The sequence below is a fragment of the Meleagris gallopavo genome, chromosome 4 (assembly GCF_000146605.3).
Source record: "Meleagris gallopavo isolate NT-WF06-2002-E0010 breed Aviagen turkey brand Nicholas breeding stock chromosome 4, Turkey_5.1, whole genome shotgun sequence".
NCBI lineage: Eukaryota > Metazoa > Chordata > Aves > Galliformes > Phasianidae > Meleagris > Meleagris gallopavo.
In genome coordinates, this window is record NC_015014.2 from 60,576,119 (window position 1) to 60,595,348 (window position 19,230).

At 39.3% G+C, this 19,230-nt stretch overlaps 1 protein-coding gene across 4 annotated transcripts in view; it reads right to left on the minus strand.

Annotated features, from left to right (window-relative positions):
• LOC104910854 (neuropeptide-like protein C4orf48 homolog) overlaps nt 1-19,230 on the minus strand; it is a 54,693-nt gene that overhangs the window by 33,594 nt on the left and 1,869 nt on the right. For all 4 annotated transcript variants that reach the window (XM_031553193.1, XM_019614981.2, XM_031553194.1 and 1 more), the window contains exon 2: nt 14,564-14,726. In XM_031553193.1, coding sequence (XP_031409053.1) covers nt 14,564-14,726 — 163 coding nt within the window. The remainder of the gene's footprint in view (nt 1-14,563; nt 14,727-19,230) is intronic.

A 19,230-nucleotide genomic window follows, 5' to 3' on the forward strand; every position in this document is an offset into this window, starting at 1 on the left:
TAGTTAGTAGTAGCAACAACAGTCAATATGTTATAGTACCCCCAGTGCAAAATGTGCTGTCCAAATGTTATGTAGGGCTGTTCTCATACTGTAGGTGATGACCATCATGCACTCTGTTATCCAGACAGTCTTGATTTCTAAACAATGCATCCTGGAAAATATTTTTGCTTTCTTCCACACTTTTCCTCCTGGTTGGCTTTCATTGCACAATGTGTAAACCACAAGGATGTAAGCAGAATGACAGTGTGTAGGCTCTAGTTAGTCTGAGATCTCCATCCAATTTTAGACAGACAAATGCATGGCAGCTCTGCTTTCAGACTGTTCATTCACTGTCCACTCCCAATGCCTGTTAGCATACAGTAGTAGCTCATGTCCCAGCAATGTCAAACTCATCTTAGGAAATATCATAGCAGTTCCACAGCAGTAAGACTATGTAAAATATACTTTATGAGAGCCATGAACAAGTCAATCCTGTTGAGGGAAGCTGCATGTATAAGTAGCTTCAGAAGTAAGAATCAAAATTTGATAATGCAGCAAAATCTTTCTCTTCATAAAAGCCTTTCAATAATCAGCAACTTCCTTAGAGGCTGAAATGCTCAACTGTAATGCTCCTTTTCCTCCTGATCTCTTTCTTCATATCTGCTCGTTTTAAAAGCAATAAAAATCCCTGCCACGTGCAAATGCATGTATTCCAAGGGGATAAGGATGCTGAAGAGAAATGAAGATGCACTGATGATAGGGGCATTAAAAAACTTTAAACCAGATGGCCATATTAACAGATAGCAGAAAATCTTAGAAAACTGAAAAGCCAGGAAAAGGAATAATTTCCTCTCATGAACAAAAAATAACAAGCTGCCCGTCCATGTAAAGGAAATTCTCTTTGTACTTCTCTCCTTCCCCAAGGAGGGACAGAGATCCATCTATAGCTCAGCCACTAACACAAGAAAGAGTTGTGAATGATAAAATGAATCTTAAGAAGTTTGTAGGAGCAGCCGCGCAGGTCACATTGGAGGGAGATTTTATTTTGTGAATAAAAGAGTGAGTATGGTCATGCAAGATGCAAACAATAGAAGGGAAGTGAAGTTAACATACATTAACTTCATCTCCAGTTAACAGCTGCAGTGCAAAGGTGGGATAGGATGAGAAAGTAGGTTGGGTAAGTGAGAGAAGAAAGTGCCAATTTAGCAGTAAAAGAAGAGGAAAGATCCATTTTCTCAAACCTTCCAAGTTCTCAGACAAGATAGCTATAATTGTGATAGACAAGAGTGCTTTACATCTAGCGATGAACAACAAATATTTTGCTCCATACCTCATGAAAAATATTAACAGTGATGTACAGCACTCTGAGGAAGAAACAGATATCCTGACTTTGAAGGTCTGTAACTGATCCATGAACCACAAAATATTGCTGCTGTGGGTTAACATAAACATACAGATATGCACCACTGAGCAGCTCTCTCACTCCCCCCCCCCACACCTAGCAGGACAAGGGAGGAGGAAAGGAAAAGTAAAGGCTAGAAAATCTGGTGGTTTGAGATTAAAATTATTTATTAAGTGAAGAAGTAGCAGAAAGAAATTGGAAAACAACACAAGTGATGCAAATGTAATTGGTCCCACCTCCCACCAGTCCAGCCAGTTCTTGTGCAAAAAGAGAGCTGATTCCTAAACCTCACCTCCATCTTGCTCTCCCTTTCTATAGCTGAGAGTTGCACTATATGATATGGGATATCTCTGCTTAGTTCAAGCCATCTGTCTGGTTGTGTTTCCCTGTCCATCTCTTGTGCACCCCACACTCTACTCACTGGAAGGGCAGAGTGAGAAACAGAAGTCCTTTGCACTGTGCATACAGCATTCAGCCTTAGCTCAAATAGTGAAATAGCATGATACCAGTGCTGGTTTTGGTCACAAACCTGAGACACAGCACCACAGGAGGTGCCATGAAGAAAATTAACTTCAGCCCAGCAAAACCCAGTATAGCTGCTTGAGGGATGTGGACATGAATGTAACATCATAAGAAATGGAATGCCATAATACAGCTCTGTTGTATGGGGTACTCTGTAGCCATGACCCTTTGCTATGACTTATCTAGATTACTGTTTTTAGAAACTTAAATCTCAGTGAATCAGGAAAAACAGGATTTTCACCGTCACAATGGAACCCAGAACTGTCAGAATGCCTTAAGCATTTCTGTCTGATAGGTGAATCCGCCTGCCAGAACAGCTGAACACCTCTTCTAGTACTCAGCACTGCCTGAGTGGGAGATGGACAAATGCTTATACAATTTTAATAGCCTGTGCTTATATTTAAAAGTAGGAGCAAGTTATTTATATAACAGTGCTACCAAATTTTCAAGGTGAGGAAAAAGAGGAATCATTTTACTAGATGCTTAGAGATGTACTCAGGACATCCACCACCTTACCCCTCTGCCAAAATATTACTGCTCCCTAGAAAGGTGGCTGGAACAAACATATTGGCTTTTCATTCCCTTGCAGTTGATATCCTGGCATACTAAGCCAGAATGGATCACCGAATGCTTTGCAAAGGGCAACGTGCAGTGTCGTTGGATGACTGCATGCTCATCCCATCTGCCAGAATTAGCATCAGTCTGACTGCCTTTCTCCTCCAAACATGGCCAGCTCCAAGCAGTGCAGACTGCAAACAAGGATGTAAATGGAAGTAAAAAATAGACACCTGCTTTAAAATGTCCTCTAACCACCAAGAGAACTTCAAATATGCACAGAAGTCACTCAAAATATTGCAGAGATAGTCAGTGACGTGGGTTCCTTGAGGTCAGTCAATAAACTCTGGGACTGTGCTGAATCAGTGCACATTAGACATGAGGGGAGAGTAAGACACAAACATACACACTATGGAAAACAAATATATAGGAAGGACTGAGGGAAAAATCTGTACAACTCATCTCCCCCCAAATAACAGCTGGCTCTGAGCTGAACCTTCAGACATTAATAGGAAGCCCTAAGATTGCAGAAAATGCCTTAATTAGATTTTTTTTCACCCTTTTCACATTCAGGGTCACCTTCTATTTTCAAGGACTTCCTACCTGTTTTTAGGAAGTTTGGAAAGACTGGGAAGTAAGCACTCAGTTATTTCTGTTCATTGCTTCTGGATGAGGAGCCTGCAACAGGGAGGACCACCTTCTGCCCGGGAATGTGGGCATCCCACAGAACCATCTACATTATTTAAAATATTACGTCTGAATCTGTGGTGATGCACAAATTACTTCCCATCACCACATCCCAAAAAAGGAAAGAGAAGAACAAGGCAGAGCTTTCAGTTGCATAAATTGTTTTCTCTTGCCAAGGAATCTTCTCTGGGCAGGCATCCTGCATCTTTATCCCCAGAGAGCAGCATCCTCTCCTCAGACAGCAGCATCCTCTCCTCAGACAGCAGGTATCTTCAACTTACTTCCCCACTGTGTTCTGGAAATGGCATTGGGAGGGAAAAAAAAAAAGAAAAAAAAAGAAAGATTATGTCAGTTAAAAGATCCTATTCTTCAAGGTGCTTGTGATGTCTATGCGAGTGGTGTATCTGTGGTATGCTAATTTTGCTAATATCAGCAGACAACTCTCAAGAGTTACAGTCTAATCTAATGTTACCCTGAATCACTATGGGGTAATGGATTCTCGTATAGGGCATGTGATTGATATAAGGGGAGATATTTTAGTAGGCAATTTGAAGCAAATAGTTTTCAAGATTAAAAAAACAAACAAACCTTTCCTGAATTTATGTCTACTTCACAGCGCAATTGAAGCAAAGAAAGGATTTCCAGTAACACTAGATGAAGTACCCTTTTAAAAAAAGAAGCACCCTTTTAAAAAAAGAAGCACTAGGGCTCCCTACAGTGTTTGGAAAAGCACACCCTATACATGGCAGATCAACATGGCTTCAGTGTTCTTGGTTATTACAGCTGAATTACAACTTCTATTGTGATCCTCACTTAACCTCTCCCATTGCTAATTTTTTCATAGGCTGCCTTGGCACAGAAGTAAATTTAGGGAAAGCACTTTGAACAGAATTGATGCACTGGTTTGAGAACAAAACAAGCCTACCATTCCTCCTTGGTTCATAAAGAAAATGAGCCTGAAACAATCACACTTGACTCAGCTGTTACTGTATTTAAACTCGAATAATTTTGAGTTAAAAAAAAAGAATAATTGTTCAGCAGCTTTAAAGCTAGAAATATTTAACATTTTTCCTTTGATGCACATGGTTTGATTCAGTGCCCTGTTGTATTGATGTTACTGGAAGGGCTTCATGCATGATTTAGAAGAGACATCAGCAGTGCAGGACACCCAAAATGGCAAGCAGGCAGACAGCAAGTTGGGCTGGGGCAGGGCCAGGAACAACAGCATCTTTACAGAAGCATTTTTGAGAGTCAGTAGCTTCTGAAATTGGGTTCAGATTGAGTTCTGAGCTCAAGCAAGAGAAGCTGCTACCTTTCAGAGAGGCAAGGTGCCTCCGTTAGCCACCCAGCCTCAGGATCTTGTTAACACAAGAGGCAGGATTTCCTTGTTCCAGCCAGGTTTCTGCAGGAATCAATGACCTCTTTCAAAGGAGAGAAAAACAAAGCACCTTCAGACTAGCAGAGTAGCTCTCTTTACCCTGGACCTCTAGAGTGTCTCTCCTCATTATTATCACTCATCTCTGTTTTTCCGCTTGCTAAAAAGAAAAATAAAAAAACTCAATCACGTACATATCCTACAATTTCAAGTCTTAAAGAGAGGAAAATATTTACTGTTTTACCATAAACTATTTTATTACTTGGACTGGTTTTATTTACTCAGCAGTTAATTGGAGAGTGTCAGATGCACCTTTTTTAAGAAAGTGTGCTTAAGTACAGTCAGGACTTTAATTTACTCAATAAGCCTGCTGCTTCTTATTAACTAATAGCAGCTACCAAAACAGATTTTTTATTTTATTATTATTATTATTTTTAATGGGCAAGGCTTGGCTTTAATTGTAAAACTATCTTTGAAGGCAAACATGCATTATACTTTGAGATCCCATCTCTGGGACTTTGTACTGGACAATTAGTTCCTTCTAAACTGGAGTTGAAAATTGCTTCTTTCCAAATGCCTCAACAGAGGATTAATCTGTCTCCTTTTGCATAAAAATGAGCTTTGAAGATTGAGTATGTCATGAGTCACCTTCCACCTTGAGATCAGCCATTTAAATTTAATGCAGGTTGTGCATCTTTGCTAGTACTTTTCGTCTAGGTAGGAAAGAGACCAGATATGGTTGTGGAATGTTTCTGAATCAGTGAATTATTTTGTATTTAAATAGCTTCTGTATCTAAATAGTGCTAAATTGCAAATGCTACTACAGAAAGAGAGGAGGGTACAAAGGTACTGGAAGTTGTAACTCTGAGAATAAAGAAAACATAATTTTAAGACTCTATTTTCAGATGAGACAGGCTAAAAAATGACAAAAAAAACAAAAAAAACTCAAATTTTTATTGCAGTAGCAAAAAAAGCCACAGGAAAATGTTTGCATGATGTTCATGTCACACCATATTATGTTGGAATTTCCATTTGACACACAGACTTGTCAGTTTGGAGCATAGCTGTGAACTACAGATGCTTTTAAAGTAAAGGATAGAGGAAATGTGTTCCCATTCAAAATAGAACCTGTGCTTAACATTTATTCCAGGTCTAAAAAGGTCTCAGATTTACTGGTCATACAGTCAATTTTCCAGTTACACTGACACTGAGAGAGACAGACTACATACCGAGTGCCCACTGTCCTTTATCTTTCAAGCTGGTTTAGAAATCTCCAATTGAAATCTCCAATTGAAAAAGAAATATTTCCTCTCTTTCTAGAGACCAGCTGTTCAACAAGAGGTGGAAAATACAGGGAGCAACATGCAAGCAGCTTTGAAATCTGCTCATGCTGGCAAGGCAGAACTGTATTAACTCATCCTTTGGTTGACAGCATGCAAAAGACAAGACAGTTCACAGAGAATTTTCCCACCTGTGCATGTTTAAGTACACAGAAGAAATTGAGTTACAGTCGCTTTTTTGCTACCTCTCCAACAATAAGCATTTAACAATGTGTGACTGGAGAGGGGCATGCTTCATTCTTGAAGTGGTTGGGGCTTAGCAGGTGCATGACTTTTTTTTTTATCATCTCCTCTAAAAGCTCCTGCAGACATTGTGGAAAGGTGTCTGAACCAGCAACAGATTAAACAGAAGGACAAGCTGCAGATGGTGACAGCCCAGGAGCAGACAATCCCTCAACAGACAAAAAGAGAGGTGCTGATAGTAAACTATCCACTGGTACCATACTGCTAAGGTGCATCTCCTCAAATCTAGAAGAGTTTTGTCTTCAGTCTGTCAGAAATGCATCTATGTTGGCAGTTATGATAGTGACAAAGTATTACAAGTCCTTAGCCATCTCAGTGACCTTCCCTGTGTCTGCATGCTGCTTTGCAACACCAGATTCCATGCTGTACTCCTTAATTCTCCATCCAGCCCTGTCTATGAATCAACTTTCTTCTGTAAGTCCTGCCTCTAGTTACGAACAACAAAGAGGGATAGTGCCACAAGGGACTGCTGCTCACTGCTATCCACACTTGAAGGCTGCAGCAGGCAGATGAACTGTTTATATCACATTGCTTTAGAAAAGCTTCTGGATTCAGACTGGACAGCTTCTGGGGTTTGTACTTCAGGCATTTCTTTTATAGGCAGCTGGTGAGCTCAAAAGTGACCCTAAGTCTGCCATAATGATTAGACATATTGTTAACTTTCTGTGCATCTTCTCTTGAGCTGGCAAACAGGGTAACCAAAGTTCTCAACACTCTCAAGCAGAGAGGGGCTTTATTTACTCTGGTAAAAAGATTCATAGCAGCTCAGAACACTGCTGTTAACCACAGCCAACACCCCAGAGCAGTGTCTTTTACTGTCCCCAAGCTAGGCCAAAGAGCAGCTGGAAGATCATGACTGAGATCCCAAGTTTGAGTATGGGAAAGCAGTGCAGAGAGCAAGAATCAGTGTGATATGTTTGTGGGTGCCTTGAGTTGTTGAGAAAACATCTGACAGTGTTGTGTAGCAGTTGTGCTTCTTGAAGACTTGTGGCACTGTGCACAGTATACAGTATCCCTGCAGATCTGAGGGCAGGTGATCAGAACGGCTTTCTCCTCCTCCACATCTCTGTGCCAGCCTAAATGGGAAATGGTTATTTTTTAGTATCTTTCCAGAAGCCTACAAACTGAAGTACTCAGGCAGCAAAACTCTACTGGTACTTTCTTATCTTTCTCACTTTGGTTTTCACATTTTGCAAAGTATTCATCTCCCTTCCCCCTTTGCTGCTCTTTCAGATGCCCACCAGCATTTTGTCTAGTTACCACAGCAGGAAGTAGCTAAGTAGGAATAGAACTGAGTTCAAATCTGTCAGATCAACAGTATCTGTCAGATACTACTGGCACAGGCTTCGTAAGTATCATTACTGTCGATAAAATTGTCTGTAAGTATGTGTCCCTCTTAAAATTACACACCTGAGCTGAAATGTAACCCCTCTTCAAATCTCGAGGCCCATCTGGCTGCCTATCTTTGTGCCTTTCTGTAGGGAACCTGCTTTAGCAGGGAGTTGGACTTAATGATCTCTAGAAGTCCCTTCCAACCCCTATGATCCTGATTCTGTGATCTCCAAAAGTCAGTCAGACTGTCATTGAAACAACTGAATAAAATCACCAGTCCTTGATCTATTCCTGCTTCTATTTAAAGGTGATTAACAGATGAATTCACATCAGATAGATCCTTAGTCAGCATGATTGTTCTGGACTTCCTGGCATTCCTACAAACTGAGCAAGTAAGGTTATTTAGAGGCTAGGATAGATGGAAAGGGAAAGCAGATAATATGCTGCCACCTTTTGGTTGCAGAAATGAGAACAGGTAGTATCTGGAAAGATCTATCTAGCTGAAATTAAAGAACATCTGTGCTCATTTTCTGCAATGAAACAATCAAAAAGACCATATAGTGAGAGAAGCATCCTATCATGTTCTATACTGTTGCTATAAGTTTAGCGCATATATTTCATATTTTTTTCAGTTCTGCTCGGAATTATACGTGGTTATCAATAATAAATTAATAATTCCTCTTATTTAAAACATATAAGGTTGAGATCAGTCACCTCAAACTAACCCTATGTGTTGCTAAACAGATCTGAGGAACATAGTTGCAGAAAGAGAATGTACAAGATCTCATGAATTAGCAGCTTACAATGGTTACTGCATGCTGCAACTCCCATTTTACCACTAATGCAGATACATACATTTAAAATAGCTGACTGCAGAGGACCTGAAATGTATTTTGCTTACTTATTATTAAAATGTCTGTCTAAAACAATAAGAAGACAGAAGAATGTCCATCATAATATTAAGAAATGCAAGGCTGTTCTGTCAAAGATTTTGTGCACCTTCTAGGCTGAGGCCTGAAATGTAACAGAGGAGCTATCTGTATTGGGGATGTGCTTCTCACTGCACAAATTTGCACCAAGCAAATAAGCCTTTGAAAATCCCAGTTCAAATATGTTCTGTAAAGACTCATGGGAGCTTGTTATCTCAGGTCCATGATGTTCTGTTCCTGATAGCTCCTATGCACCAGAGGCTCTTTACATTTACTGTGTATACAGACTTACTGAGCGTGTCCTATTGCAGAGCATAGAAATCCATCAAAGACTTATCTCCTCATTTCTCAAGGCAAGCAATGAGTTTTCAATCACTTCTGCTGGTTTATGGACAATGTGAAGGAGGAGGATCCCATCTGCCTGTTGTAGAAGGGACAGGAATTCTCCAAGAACCACCAAAGCAGTGTTGATAAGTCTGTATTGCTCCATATTACTGACACATTGGTTCTTGAGCCCTGGAACTCTTTACAGTTTGTAAACTCTAGCTCTGAGATTACTTGACAGGGTGTCCTGAGGCCAATACACCCTAAGAGTATCTGGCAGGGAGATGATCTTACAGGACACTGTTGATACAACTTGTGCAGACTGCATATCAGTGCATCTCCCACCTGGCACAGCCCCCGGTCAATCAACCAACCATGTGCAAAGCTGCGCAGCAGACCTCAACGAGGCCCTTGTGCTATATCATGCTGTCATTATAGTTCACACATGGCTGCTTATGCAAGATGTCCCTGCCTCAAGAACGATTTGCAGACCTCAGATATACTGATGGTGCCACCCTACACAGTCCGCTGCACCACCCTCCAAAATCTGTGAATCAGAAAGTATCCTAGTGCCTCTACGAGTTCTGTGCTTCCTTGCCTTTTGGAAGAGTTCCCAGAGAACCACAGACAGAAGAAAAGCACTAGGAATGATCTTCTTTACACATTGATCACTCAGTGACAGTCCCAGCAGAGGCACTCACAACCATTATCAGATAAAGATCAAGAAGCTGAAGGAACTCTACAAGGTTGTTGGTAGGAATTTTAAGGTAAAACAACCCCAATCTCTGCATTCTTCAGGGAATTTAGCTCCATCAGTCATTGGGAAAAGGGGAAAAAGAACTGATTTTATCTTTCTCCTATGAGGAAGTTAGTGGTGCGTGGATTTATGATATAGTGTCTGACTCAACCTCCCAGGGCTAGGGCATCCTGTTATCTTAAAGGTTCACAGGCCAGGACCACACCATTAGTGCCTGAACCAACTGTGAGAAACAGCAAGACACATCCTTTCAAGAGTAAATATGAAGGTTTCTTTTCCTAACAGTAAATTCCCTCAATTATCTTGGCAATAGGGTTCCTCTTCCCATCTCAGCACTAGTTTTCTGTGGGAGATGGAGAGTTCAGCTCGGCTCTTCGAGTCTTGACTTGATAATAATCAGGCTCTGGAAAGGATACAGAGGGTCTGAGTAAACAGGGGTGTTTTGTACCTAGCCATAAGATACACTCTGCTGATTCTGAAGACTTGTTATGGAATTTGCTTGCTTTCTAGCCAGTGGATTTTTAGTGGAAATACTGAACATGCATGTTAGAATATAAAAGGCTTGCTTTAGAATGTAGAGAGAGAGAGACGCACACATCATGATCATGATCATTATGGCAATAAAGAAATCTTCCTGGCAAGAGAACCCTGTGTCGTGTGACTAACTTGCAACAGTTTTCCACATATCTTACGAACTTTTTCACCCATCTTCCAGGGCAAGGTTTCTAATCCAATTTACAACACTGTGCCATGTTGTCTCCACAAAGTTCTGACAGGGCATGGGATGCCATTCCATCTTTCTAGTAGAAAAAAAAACAACCTAAAATGGGTATGATCTGCTTATTTGTGCTGAAGACTTCCAGCTCCACTGGGAAATCTCTTTGAAGGAAACAAATCTAAGTCAAATTCTATGCTTCTATGAGACTATTCTGCTGGCTGTGGGAGGAGTGGAACACTAGTAACACACAAACAATGGCATGTATAGTGGGGAGATACAAATCCATGTCTGGCTGTCAGTCACAAAGGGAGACCCACAGCCTTTGTCTACATGTGTATCATGCCATAGCTGAGGTACTCCTTGCACTGCTCCAAGCCATCCATAACTACATGCTATCAGTGTCCAGCTAAATTTGGATGACTCCAGAGAAGCTATAAGAAATAAATGCCCTCTAGGAATGTCCTACGCCTTCAGCACTAACTCAGATATGGTGTTGCCCAGAGGTTAGAGAGGAAGGAAAATACCTGGACCATCAGACTTGCTAGAAAAACTGTCAAAGACAGGCTTTGTGTTTTCCTTTCCTTACATCTATAGTTGTCCTGTCATTTTTAGGGCAGTATATCTGGCTTGTTGGTATCCAACTACATATAGTTGCAGAGTGAATATAGATGAATCAGGATGTTGTCCAGTGGATCCTGCAATCAGTGTATGCAGGAAGAAAGAGTGGCTGCTGCTCAGGACAGGATTCTAGTTTTGTCTCTAAGACAGACTATTAAATCACTTAAAAAACACATTTTTTCATGGGTGGCCGTGAAAAGGGTCCTAAGTTTTACTAAAAGGCTAAATTCTAACCTTGTGCTTCTATAGCTAAAAATGTGGCTGAAATGTAATGTCAGTAGCTGTAATGCTATCTTCTCCTTACTGCATGTTATCAGAATGCGTTGAATTCTGTTTGTGAAAATCTGTGAAGTTCCTACATTGTTGTATACCACTCAAAAGACTGTCACAAAATCAGTAACTGTTTTCAGAGCAGAGTTTGAAAATTAGGTAGTAAGACATGGAGTCCAACACTGAGCAACAGAGAGAACAAAATATTGAATAGCTGCTCATTAAGTAACTACCATGTTTTCCATGCATTGAATGGGCTTGTCATTAATGACTACCATTTAACCGAGCACAAAAGAAGCAAATCAAAATTTCCACAAACAACATGAATTCTGCCATTTTCTAACTTCAGACTGCTTAACTTTGCACCCTGAAAAGCTTCAGAAGCATTTTTTTTTGCGTGGAATTTAAAAGCATGAGGAACTATAAAAGGAATCCCTGCAGATTAAAAGCACAGCAAGACTGACATTTCTGAGGCTTCCAGAAGCATCCATTGTAGACACAAACAAAGGTTGCAATGAAATAAAAAATTAATTTCTAAATTTCTTAGTTAGCATAGAGAACCCTGATTACTGTGGATTAATTTATACTTATAAATATATCAGTGCAAACTTTATTGTCATACTGGAATTGTAAAAGATACAACAGAGTTTTGATTTAACTAAGCCATTGCTAAACAGTATTGAAGTAGCTCAACTCTGCATGTGAACAGACTTAAGAAAATAACAAGAAATGTTTAGAAACATAGGGAACATTTAAATGAATATAGAGTATTTTGCTATTTAAACTGATTATCCCCTTTGGAGCATCGCACTGATATAATTATGCCTGTAGCTAACAGTTTTGGGCACCTATGTTCCATGCTTCAGTGTATACTTGACTGTATACCCTGGGCCTGTAGCACTGCACTGAGTTGTTGTTAAAGCTCCTTCTCTGTGCTAATCCACAGAGGATATGGATTGTTTGAGCTGTCAGTAGCAGATCCTGCCTCTTTAGTTCAAGCTGTAGGAAGTAAAACACAACTCCAATGCATCAGGTAAGAAGGTATGATCACACTTGTTAATCAGCTATTTGAACACCAAGTGTTTTCGTGTTTATGGTTTTATACTAATCTCCTTCTAAGCCCACTTTCATCTGTCCTTGTGCCTCATAAAACTTTCAGAAACATGTATTCCAAATACCTTTAACTGAATTTTCTCAAAGATCTGCATGCGTAATTGAATTGCCCTACTCTGAGACTCCTCCCTAAGTTCCTTCTAAGGAACTTTGTAAAGGTTTGTATGTGAACCATCAGGGACAAGTATTTCATCTTCGAACATTTCAACAGCCAAAAAGCAAAAAGCGAAAGATAATTAATTAAGAAAAAAATATATCTGTCATTGAGTTCATGTTCATCACCATCCCATGCTTGGCTGGAATCAGCTTGCCCTCTGCTTGATCATTTCCTGTTCTACATTTTTGTGCTGTGTTGTCAAATGTGCAAAGGACTGGTTTATCCCTGCTCCATTTTACCATGTTGTTCTCCCAACTACTGTGGAAAGGCTCCGTGTAGCCTGCAACTGAGCACTGTGTATTTCCACTTCACTTTTAAGGCTTGCATTTTATGCGTTAGATTAAACAGACACATTTACAAGGCATCTGGTAGTTTTGCATTTGGCAGTTTGCAAAGAAGCTGGTACACAGTGGTGGACTATTCCTTGTTTTATATAATTTGGTATGTAATTAAGATACAATTGCACTACTGGGCTTTTCTCAGGTCACTGTACAAACAGTCCACTCCACCTAGTCACAGTGTATTATATGCACATAATTACTCAGTGAAGCAGTGTAGTTACTACCTGTGAGTCAATTATACTCGACAGACAGATTGCTTTGTGCTCAGCATGCTCATTTTCATGCCCGATCTTACCAGTAAGCTCAATGATGACGCCCCACTGATTAGAAAAAAAAAACACCTGTGATTTGAAGAAATGAGGTGAAAATTGCTATCATTAACCATTTGTAAAGCATTTAATGATATCAAAATGTTTATATAATCATTCTTTTAAAAATTTTCTCATTTTTCTCTTCCTTCTTCTCACACTTTCCTCCTCCATCAATCTGAAAACCTGTCTAAAATGTCTGCTTTAACATGGGCTTTTAGAGCTGTAGATAAAAAACTCTAACATAGAAGTGTCAATTCAATACATTTTCCTTTAAGCTAAGTCATATCACCCTAAGAAAAAAAGGGATTAACAGATTAAGCTGGATTTAAGCACTCCCTTCATTAATACAACTACAAACTGGGGAAGTACAGCAGTATTTTTTAACTCCAGCTTTCTCCTCCAAGTTTAGTCCAGTTAAATTTCAAAAGAGTTAAAATGAAGAGGAAAAATCATCAATTGGTTGCTGAAGAACTGAATTAAATATCTGACTTCCTACCTGGTCCAGAGCACATTTCATCTCTCTTACTTCTTAGCTCCCTTTTTGTTAAACAGGTCATGTGTAAAAACTTCAAAAATTCCTAGAATTATCAAGGATTGTCAAGTAGTAAAATCCAGTTGAAATTAGAATGGTATCTACAGACACAAATAGTACTTGTAAAGCAAATTTATGCCCTTTGAAATTCCCTGTCAATGTGTCCATCAGATCATCAGACCAAATGCAGAGACTGTAGAGCTGGTACTTAACATCTTAACAATTCTGATAGAAGATCTATCTTCCTGCAATCCTAACTTTTCTTGTAGACTACAATGTTATTGCTTTAAAAAGTGAAAGCTTTTACAGAAAACAGTTTAATATGGTTGATAAATACCAACAAACAAATAGGCACGCAAAATGGCATAAAAAGCTTAAGATAAATTAGAACTGAAACAGATTAAAAGATCTACAATCATTTTCACTGCTCTTTACATCCTAAAACTCCATAATGCTAATAATTTTTTTCCTGTTTATTTGGATTTTTCTCATAGCAATAAAAAGAATAAAAATTGAAAACCTGAAAAAGTGATTGTAAAAACATAAGGATGGGCTGGGAAAATTATCTGGCATGAAAAAGAATTTGAAAAGCATTTAGTCATTTTCATCTTTAAGTGACTACAGTTCAAGTTCACAGTACCCTTGAACTATGAGAGATGCTTTAATTTCAGCAGGACTCCTCAATTACACATATCTGTTCATGATCTTTGGAGGTCTCTGTCCTTTTTTCTACTATAATCTGTTTTTCAAAAAGACTCCAGTTCTCAAAGCAGTATCTGACAGACTAATGCCGTTGATTTACTCAGACAAGCTGGAAAGCTTGTATGTGCTTGAAATGCACTGTAGGTGAATCTGTATACTTTATAATTAACAATTCACATCAACTACTTCTTTTTAGGGAATTCTCAGGCTTTGTATGCACTATTATTAGAACTCCTTTGGAGAACAATGCTCGTTAATCAAACAGTGAATCACTATCCTGAAGTTGCTATTTTGTAACTGCTAAGTGATTAAAAAAATTACAACTTTACTGGTTACCTGGACTGTATCACACTTACAGATTGCTCCTACAGCCTGATCTGTTTGCGTTCCAACTTCTGGCCATTTCCCACAGCAGCAGACAGGTATTTTCACAGCCAAGCTTCACATGACAGTGTGGTCTTGTTCTCAGGTCCTCAGAAAAGAGGTACATGCTGTTCCACTGGAATTCTGCCCAACAAGCTGCACAAACACAGAAGCAGGTATCAACAAATGAACTAAACAATCTGAACATAAGCAAATACCGCAATAGGAGACTTCTCTTTTAATTATAAGAGTAAGAAATACAACAGTTGTAAGTTTGGAAAGCTCCCTGAGTCAGTAGCAACTTCTAAAAGTGGGAAATTTTGCCTACGGCTGCTACTAACCAATAACTTCTACTGTCTCAATCCTATATCCAGAGCAAGCAGGCTGTGAAATCCAGGTTCTCCATTAGCTCATAAATATGGAAAGAGTTTTAGGCCCAGATACCTCCAACTCCTAAATTCTAAAGATCCAACTTTATCCTCTGTGAAGTCTCTCTAACAATGAAATAAGGAATCTGTGATAAAACATGACTTTATGGTAAAACTAAAGTAGCATAATTCTTATCAGAGTATTTTAGCATATCTTTTCTCTGCCACCTGGGCTTTAAAATATTTTGCCAGTACTCAATATGGAAACTAAGCCTGAAAGGTGACAAATTTTCAGTTCTTTTCTACTTCATACAGTGACACAAATACATTATTTTGGGAAAGCACGGGCTAGGCCACCACTCAATCCTACGTTTTGAAAACTGGATGAACAACCACACTCAATCAATTAAGACCAATGGCTGTGATGCAGCCAGCAAAGAACAGTGCTCAACATCTAGATCAGGCCCAGATGATGACACAGAATGCACTCTGCACAAAGTTATGTATATGTATACATTATGTATACATTATGTATACCAGTGGCTGTTATGAGGATTGGTAGAGCTTAATCCAGAGAGATCCCAATAAATTTGAGAATCAGGTGGATGCCTTGCAGAACTCAACAGAGCAGAATAACCTCAGGAATAGATTGAGAGCTGACCGGAGAGCAAAGCGCCAGGGGATCATGGTAGATGGCAGGATGGGTGTGAGCCCATTTAAGCCAACAGTGCAGACTCTTTGCAAACAATGCAAGCCATCAATAAACTGGACTTCAATGAGAGAGGTGTGGCAGGGAAAGTATTTTCCCACAGTCATTAAAAGAGATGAATTAGTACCAAAATTTTTCGGAGCAGCTGCCAGATTCCACTTTAACTAAATACTGCCCAGGGAAGTGGTGGAATCACTGTCCCTGCAGGTTTTTAAGAAAAGTGTACATGTGACACTTAGAGACGCAGTTTAGTGAGCAAGGTGATGATGGGCTGATGGTTGGAATGGATGATCTTAGAGGTCTTTTCCAGCCTTAATGATTCTTTTATTCTAGTACGTACAGAAAGAAAAAGATCATCGTCTCATAGAAATAGGTAACATCTGGGAAATTAAAAAGTAGAAATCCTTGTCCTCCTTGTCCCTGGAAGCAATGAACAGAGAAATAATCTTCCTTGAAAGCTTGGTGACTTTCTTGTGAGAGGTCACAGTGTTGTCCCAGCAAGGGCTGATGCTGCCTTCCTTTAATACCCCTCATTTGGGAGCACAGTTTAATTCTGAAAGCTGGCTAGAAACATTACCACCTGTAACAGGAACATTATATTTTACACAGCGTATTCCATGGCATGTCAAGTAACAGATGATTCTGAAAGATTCCCTTGAATCCCTTATCTACCAAACAAGGTCCTTCTACTCCTTTTTCATATCATCACAAACAGAGAGCTTTTGAGGCACTGTGCATGCACAAGTAAGAGACTTTGAAAGAATGCGTTTATTGCACACAGCACTTTGTGGTTTAGGTCCTAATGGTTTCTAAAAACTCATAATGGTTTTTAATTTTTCACACTGTTACATCTGATTTATGCTCACTGTGATTGCATTCTTCTGTGTTTATTAAAAAGTAACTGAGAGCATAATTGGGCTCTGCATTTTTTATGCATTCTAAATTATTATTGTAATACCTCCTTCTGCTACAATAATGCATTAAGCAACTTACTGCAGTCAAGAGTGAAAGAAAGGCAGTGTAGGAGGTAGCAAAGGCAGGTGAGTGGCCCTGTTAGTATCAGTGGAATCAGCTGTGGTGGCTGTGAGCAGAAATGCCCACAAAAACCTGCAGTGTTTAGAACTCCAGTTACACGTATGGATGTAGAAATAAAACTGCAGATAAATCTAATTTTAGTTCTGAAAATCTCAGTTATTCAAAGTTAATGGAAATGTTTTTATGGAGAATGGAGGGCATACTGCATAGTAGCACACAAATGCTTTGTCTGCCTGCTGAGCCTGGCTCCTGTCATTGTGGTATGAATCACAGCCTGAACCCTTGTTGGCTCAGAAACTGCCATACTTGCCATTGCAGGATGGGATGCCAGTAGAAACACAGTGCTCCTGCTAATGCTTGTGTCATGTTTATTGCACATGCCTCGTTGCTTTCTAAAACACAGTAAAAGCAGCTTCCTTTTCCCTGAGAGCTGACTGCCAACTTCAAACCTCTGCCTGCCAGTGTACCACTCCTGGTGCCCAGCAAAGATGCACTGCCTCTTCTGGTCAGCAAGGAAAACTCTAAGCACCATCCCTTGTATACACAATTATTTTCAATCTAACAGGCACAGCACCCTGCTCTCAGTAGTACAGGACTAATCTACGTAGTATATTTGTTTTTCAAAAGGCAGCAAGACAAACAGCAGGATGAGAAACTCCTGGAACATTTATTCTTTTACAAGATGAAGACATACTTTTCTTAAAACAATTACAAAGAGGATTCAAAGAGATAAGTCTTTGTCTATAACCCTTTTTATTTGAATACTATCATAACTGAGCAAATGATTATAGGATGTGTCACCGTCCCCCCCTTTCTTGTAGTGTGTGCGAATGTTTCTCAGCAGTGTGATGTTCAGCATCACCTACTTTGAGTCAGGAACTTGTAACTAAGAGGAGAATCTGTCTCCAGACAGTTATCTGTGTAATGCAACACCAGATGGGATATAAAGACTTCCAGAAATATCAAGTATGCCATTTCTAGCATAAGGAATCCCTGAGGAATGAACATTTTTATATTTGAAAATAACTGCTCAAAAAAAGCCCAAATTTAAGTAAGTAAGTAAATAAAGCTTTCTTTTATTCAAGAGTAAAGTTAAGGTACCAGTAACTAAATGGGACAAATATCTCTTTTAAAGCTAGCTGGAATTTTGTCTTAACCTCCACATTATCTGCATGCCTATTCAGTTAACAGCTAGTAGGGTAGAACTGGAGTCATAGTGACTATATAAAAACTTATATTCCAGATATGCTTTACAGAACAAGCTCTCTTTTCGAAACACACTTCAGATAAGAACGTAAGTGATCACACTAGCTCATACCAGAGTGTCATGCAGCCAAATGCTCTAACCCTCAACAGTGGCCAAAAATAAGTGCCTCAAGGAAGGCATAGAGACAAGCTATGTAATGATACTCCCCTAGCTTCCATCAGTGAGTAACTTCAGCACTGAGAAAATTGGTACCTAAATCAACACAAAGTTTACCAGAACAAAGTTACCCTTTCAAAAACATTCAATCCATGAGAAGTAAGTGGTAAAGCAGTGCTGTGCAATTCCACACTTTGCTCTATGGATTTGTATTTGTCAGATCTGGTGCTTAAAAAACATTAGTAGAATGAGTTCAAGTCTCTGTGTTAACTACTGCTTGAAGAGAACTGCTGTACAAACCACTACATGTTCCGTGCTTTGCTTCTTCCAACCCACCACTAAAAGAGGCTGTTACTTTTCTCTTGCATTTGAAGGTGAAATTACCACTAACTTTCCTTGTTCAACTAGATTTTTTGTAATTGCAATATCTCATGAATTATATAATTTCAAAAGATTTTTTTTTGTTTGTGGGTTGTTTTTTTTTAAAGCAAAAATATAACACAAAGCAGAATTAGGAGTAAGATTTTAAAATTATGCCATAAGAGATTTGGGGAATTCTGCCACAATTAAGAGATTTCATGAAGTACAGAAACTCGCACTCACCACCCCACACAATCTGCAGTTCAAACCTCACCCTCCTGCCAAACAACAGTTCCAGTGAACTCAATGGATAAACTACAGTTAAGCAGGTACCTAAGTTTTAAGAACTTAGCATTTAGGTGTTAGTAAAAACAAAGTGCAGGAGTTGGTAACAATGAAACAGCATAAGTTTTAACATGGTTTAGTGGGCATGGAGGTGATGGGTTGATGGTTGGACTAGATCATCTGAGTGGTCTTTTCCAACCTTAATGATTCTATAATTCTATTTTTCACAGCAGTTTTGAGAGAACATCACGAACATAAAGCTCTCCACCAACAATTGCTCTGTTCTGCTGGAGAAGTCAGGTAGTAAACAGCCTCCTACATAAGAAGGAATTCATAAAGAAAACATTGCATTCAAAAGCTTAGAACAGCAAAATCAGTTTGCTGCACACTCCTACCTCCTCTTTCTTTGTTTTCAGCTACAGACACTAAAATGAACCATTTATGCCACACACAGATAGTTCCAAGTCTTCTGGGACTTAAGAAATGGATTAATGTTTCATATTTAAATAACAGGGAGCTGAATCACAAGGGAATACGAAC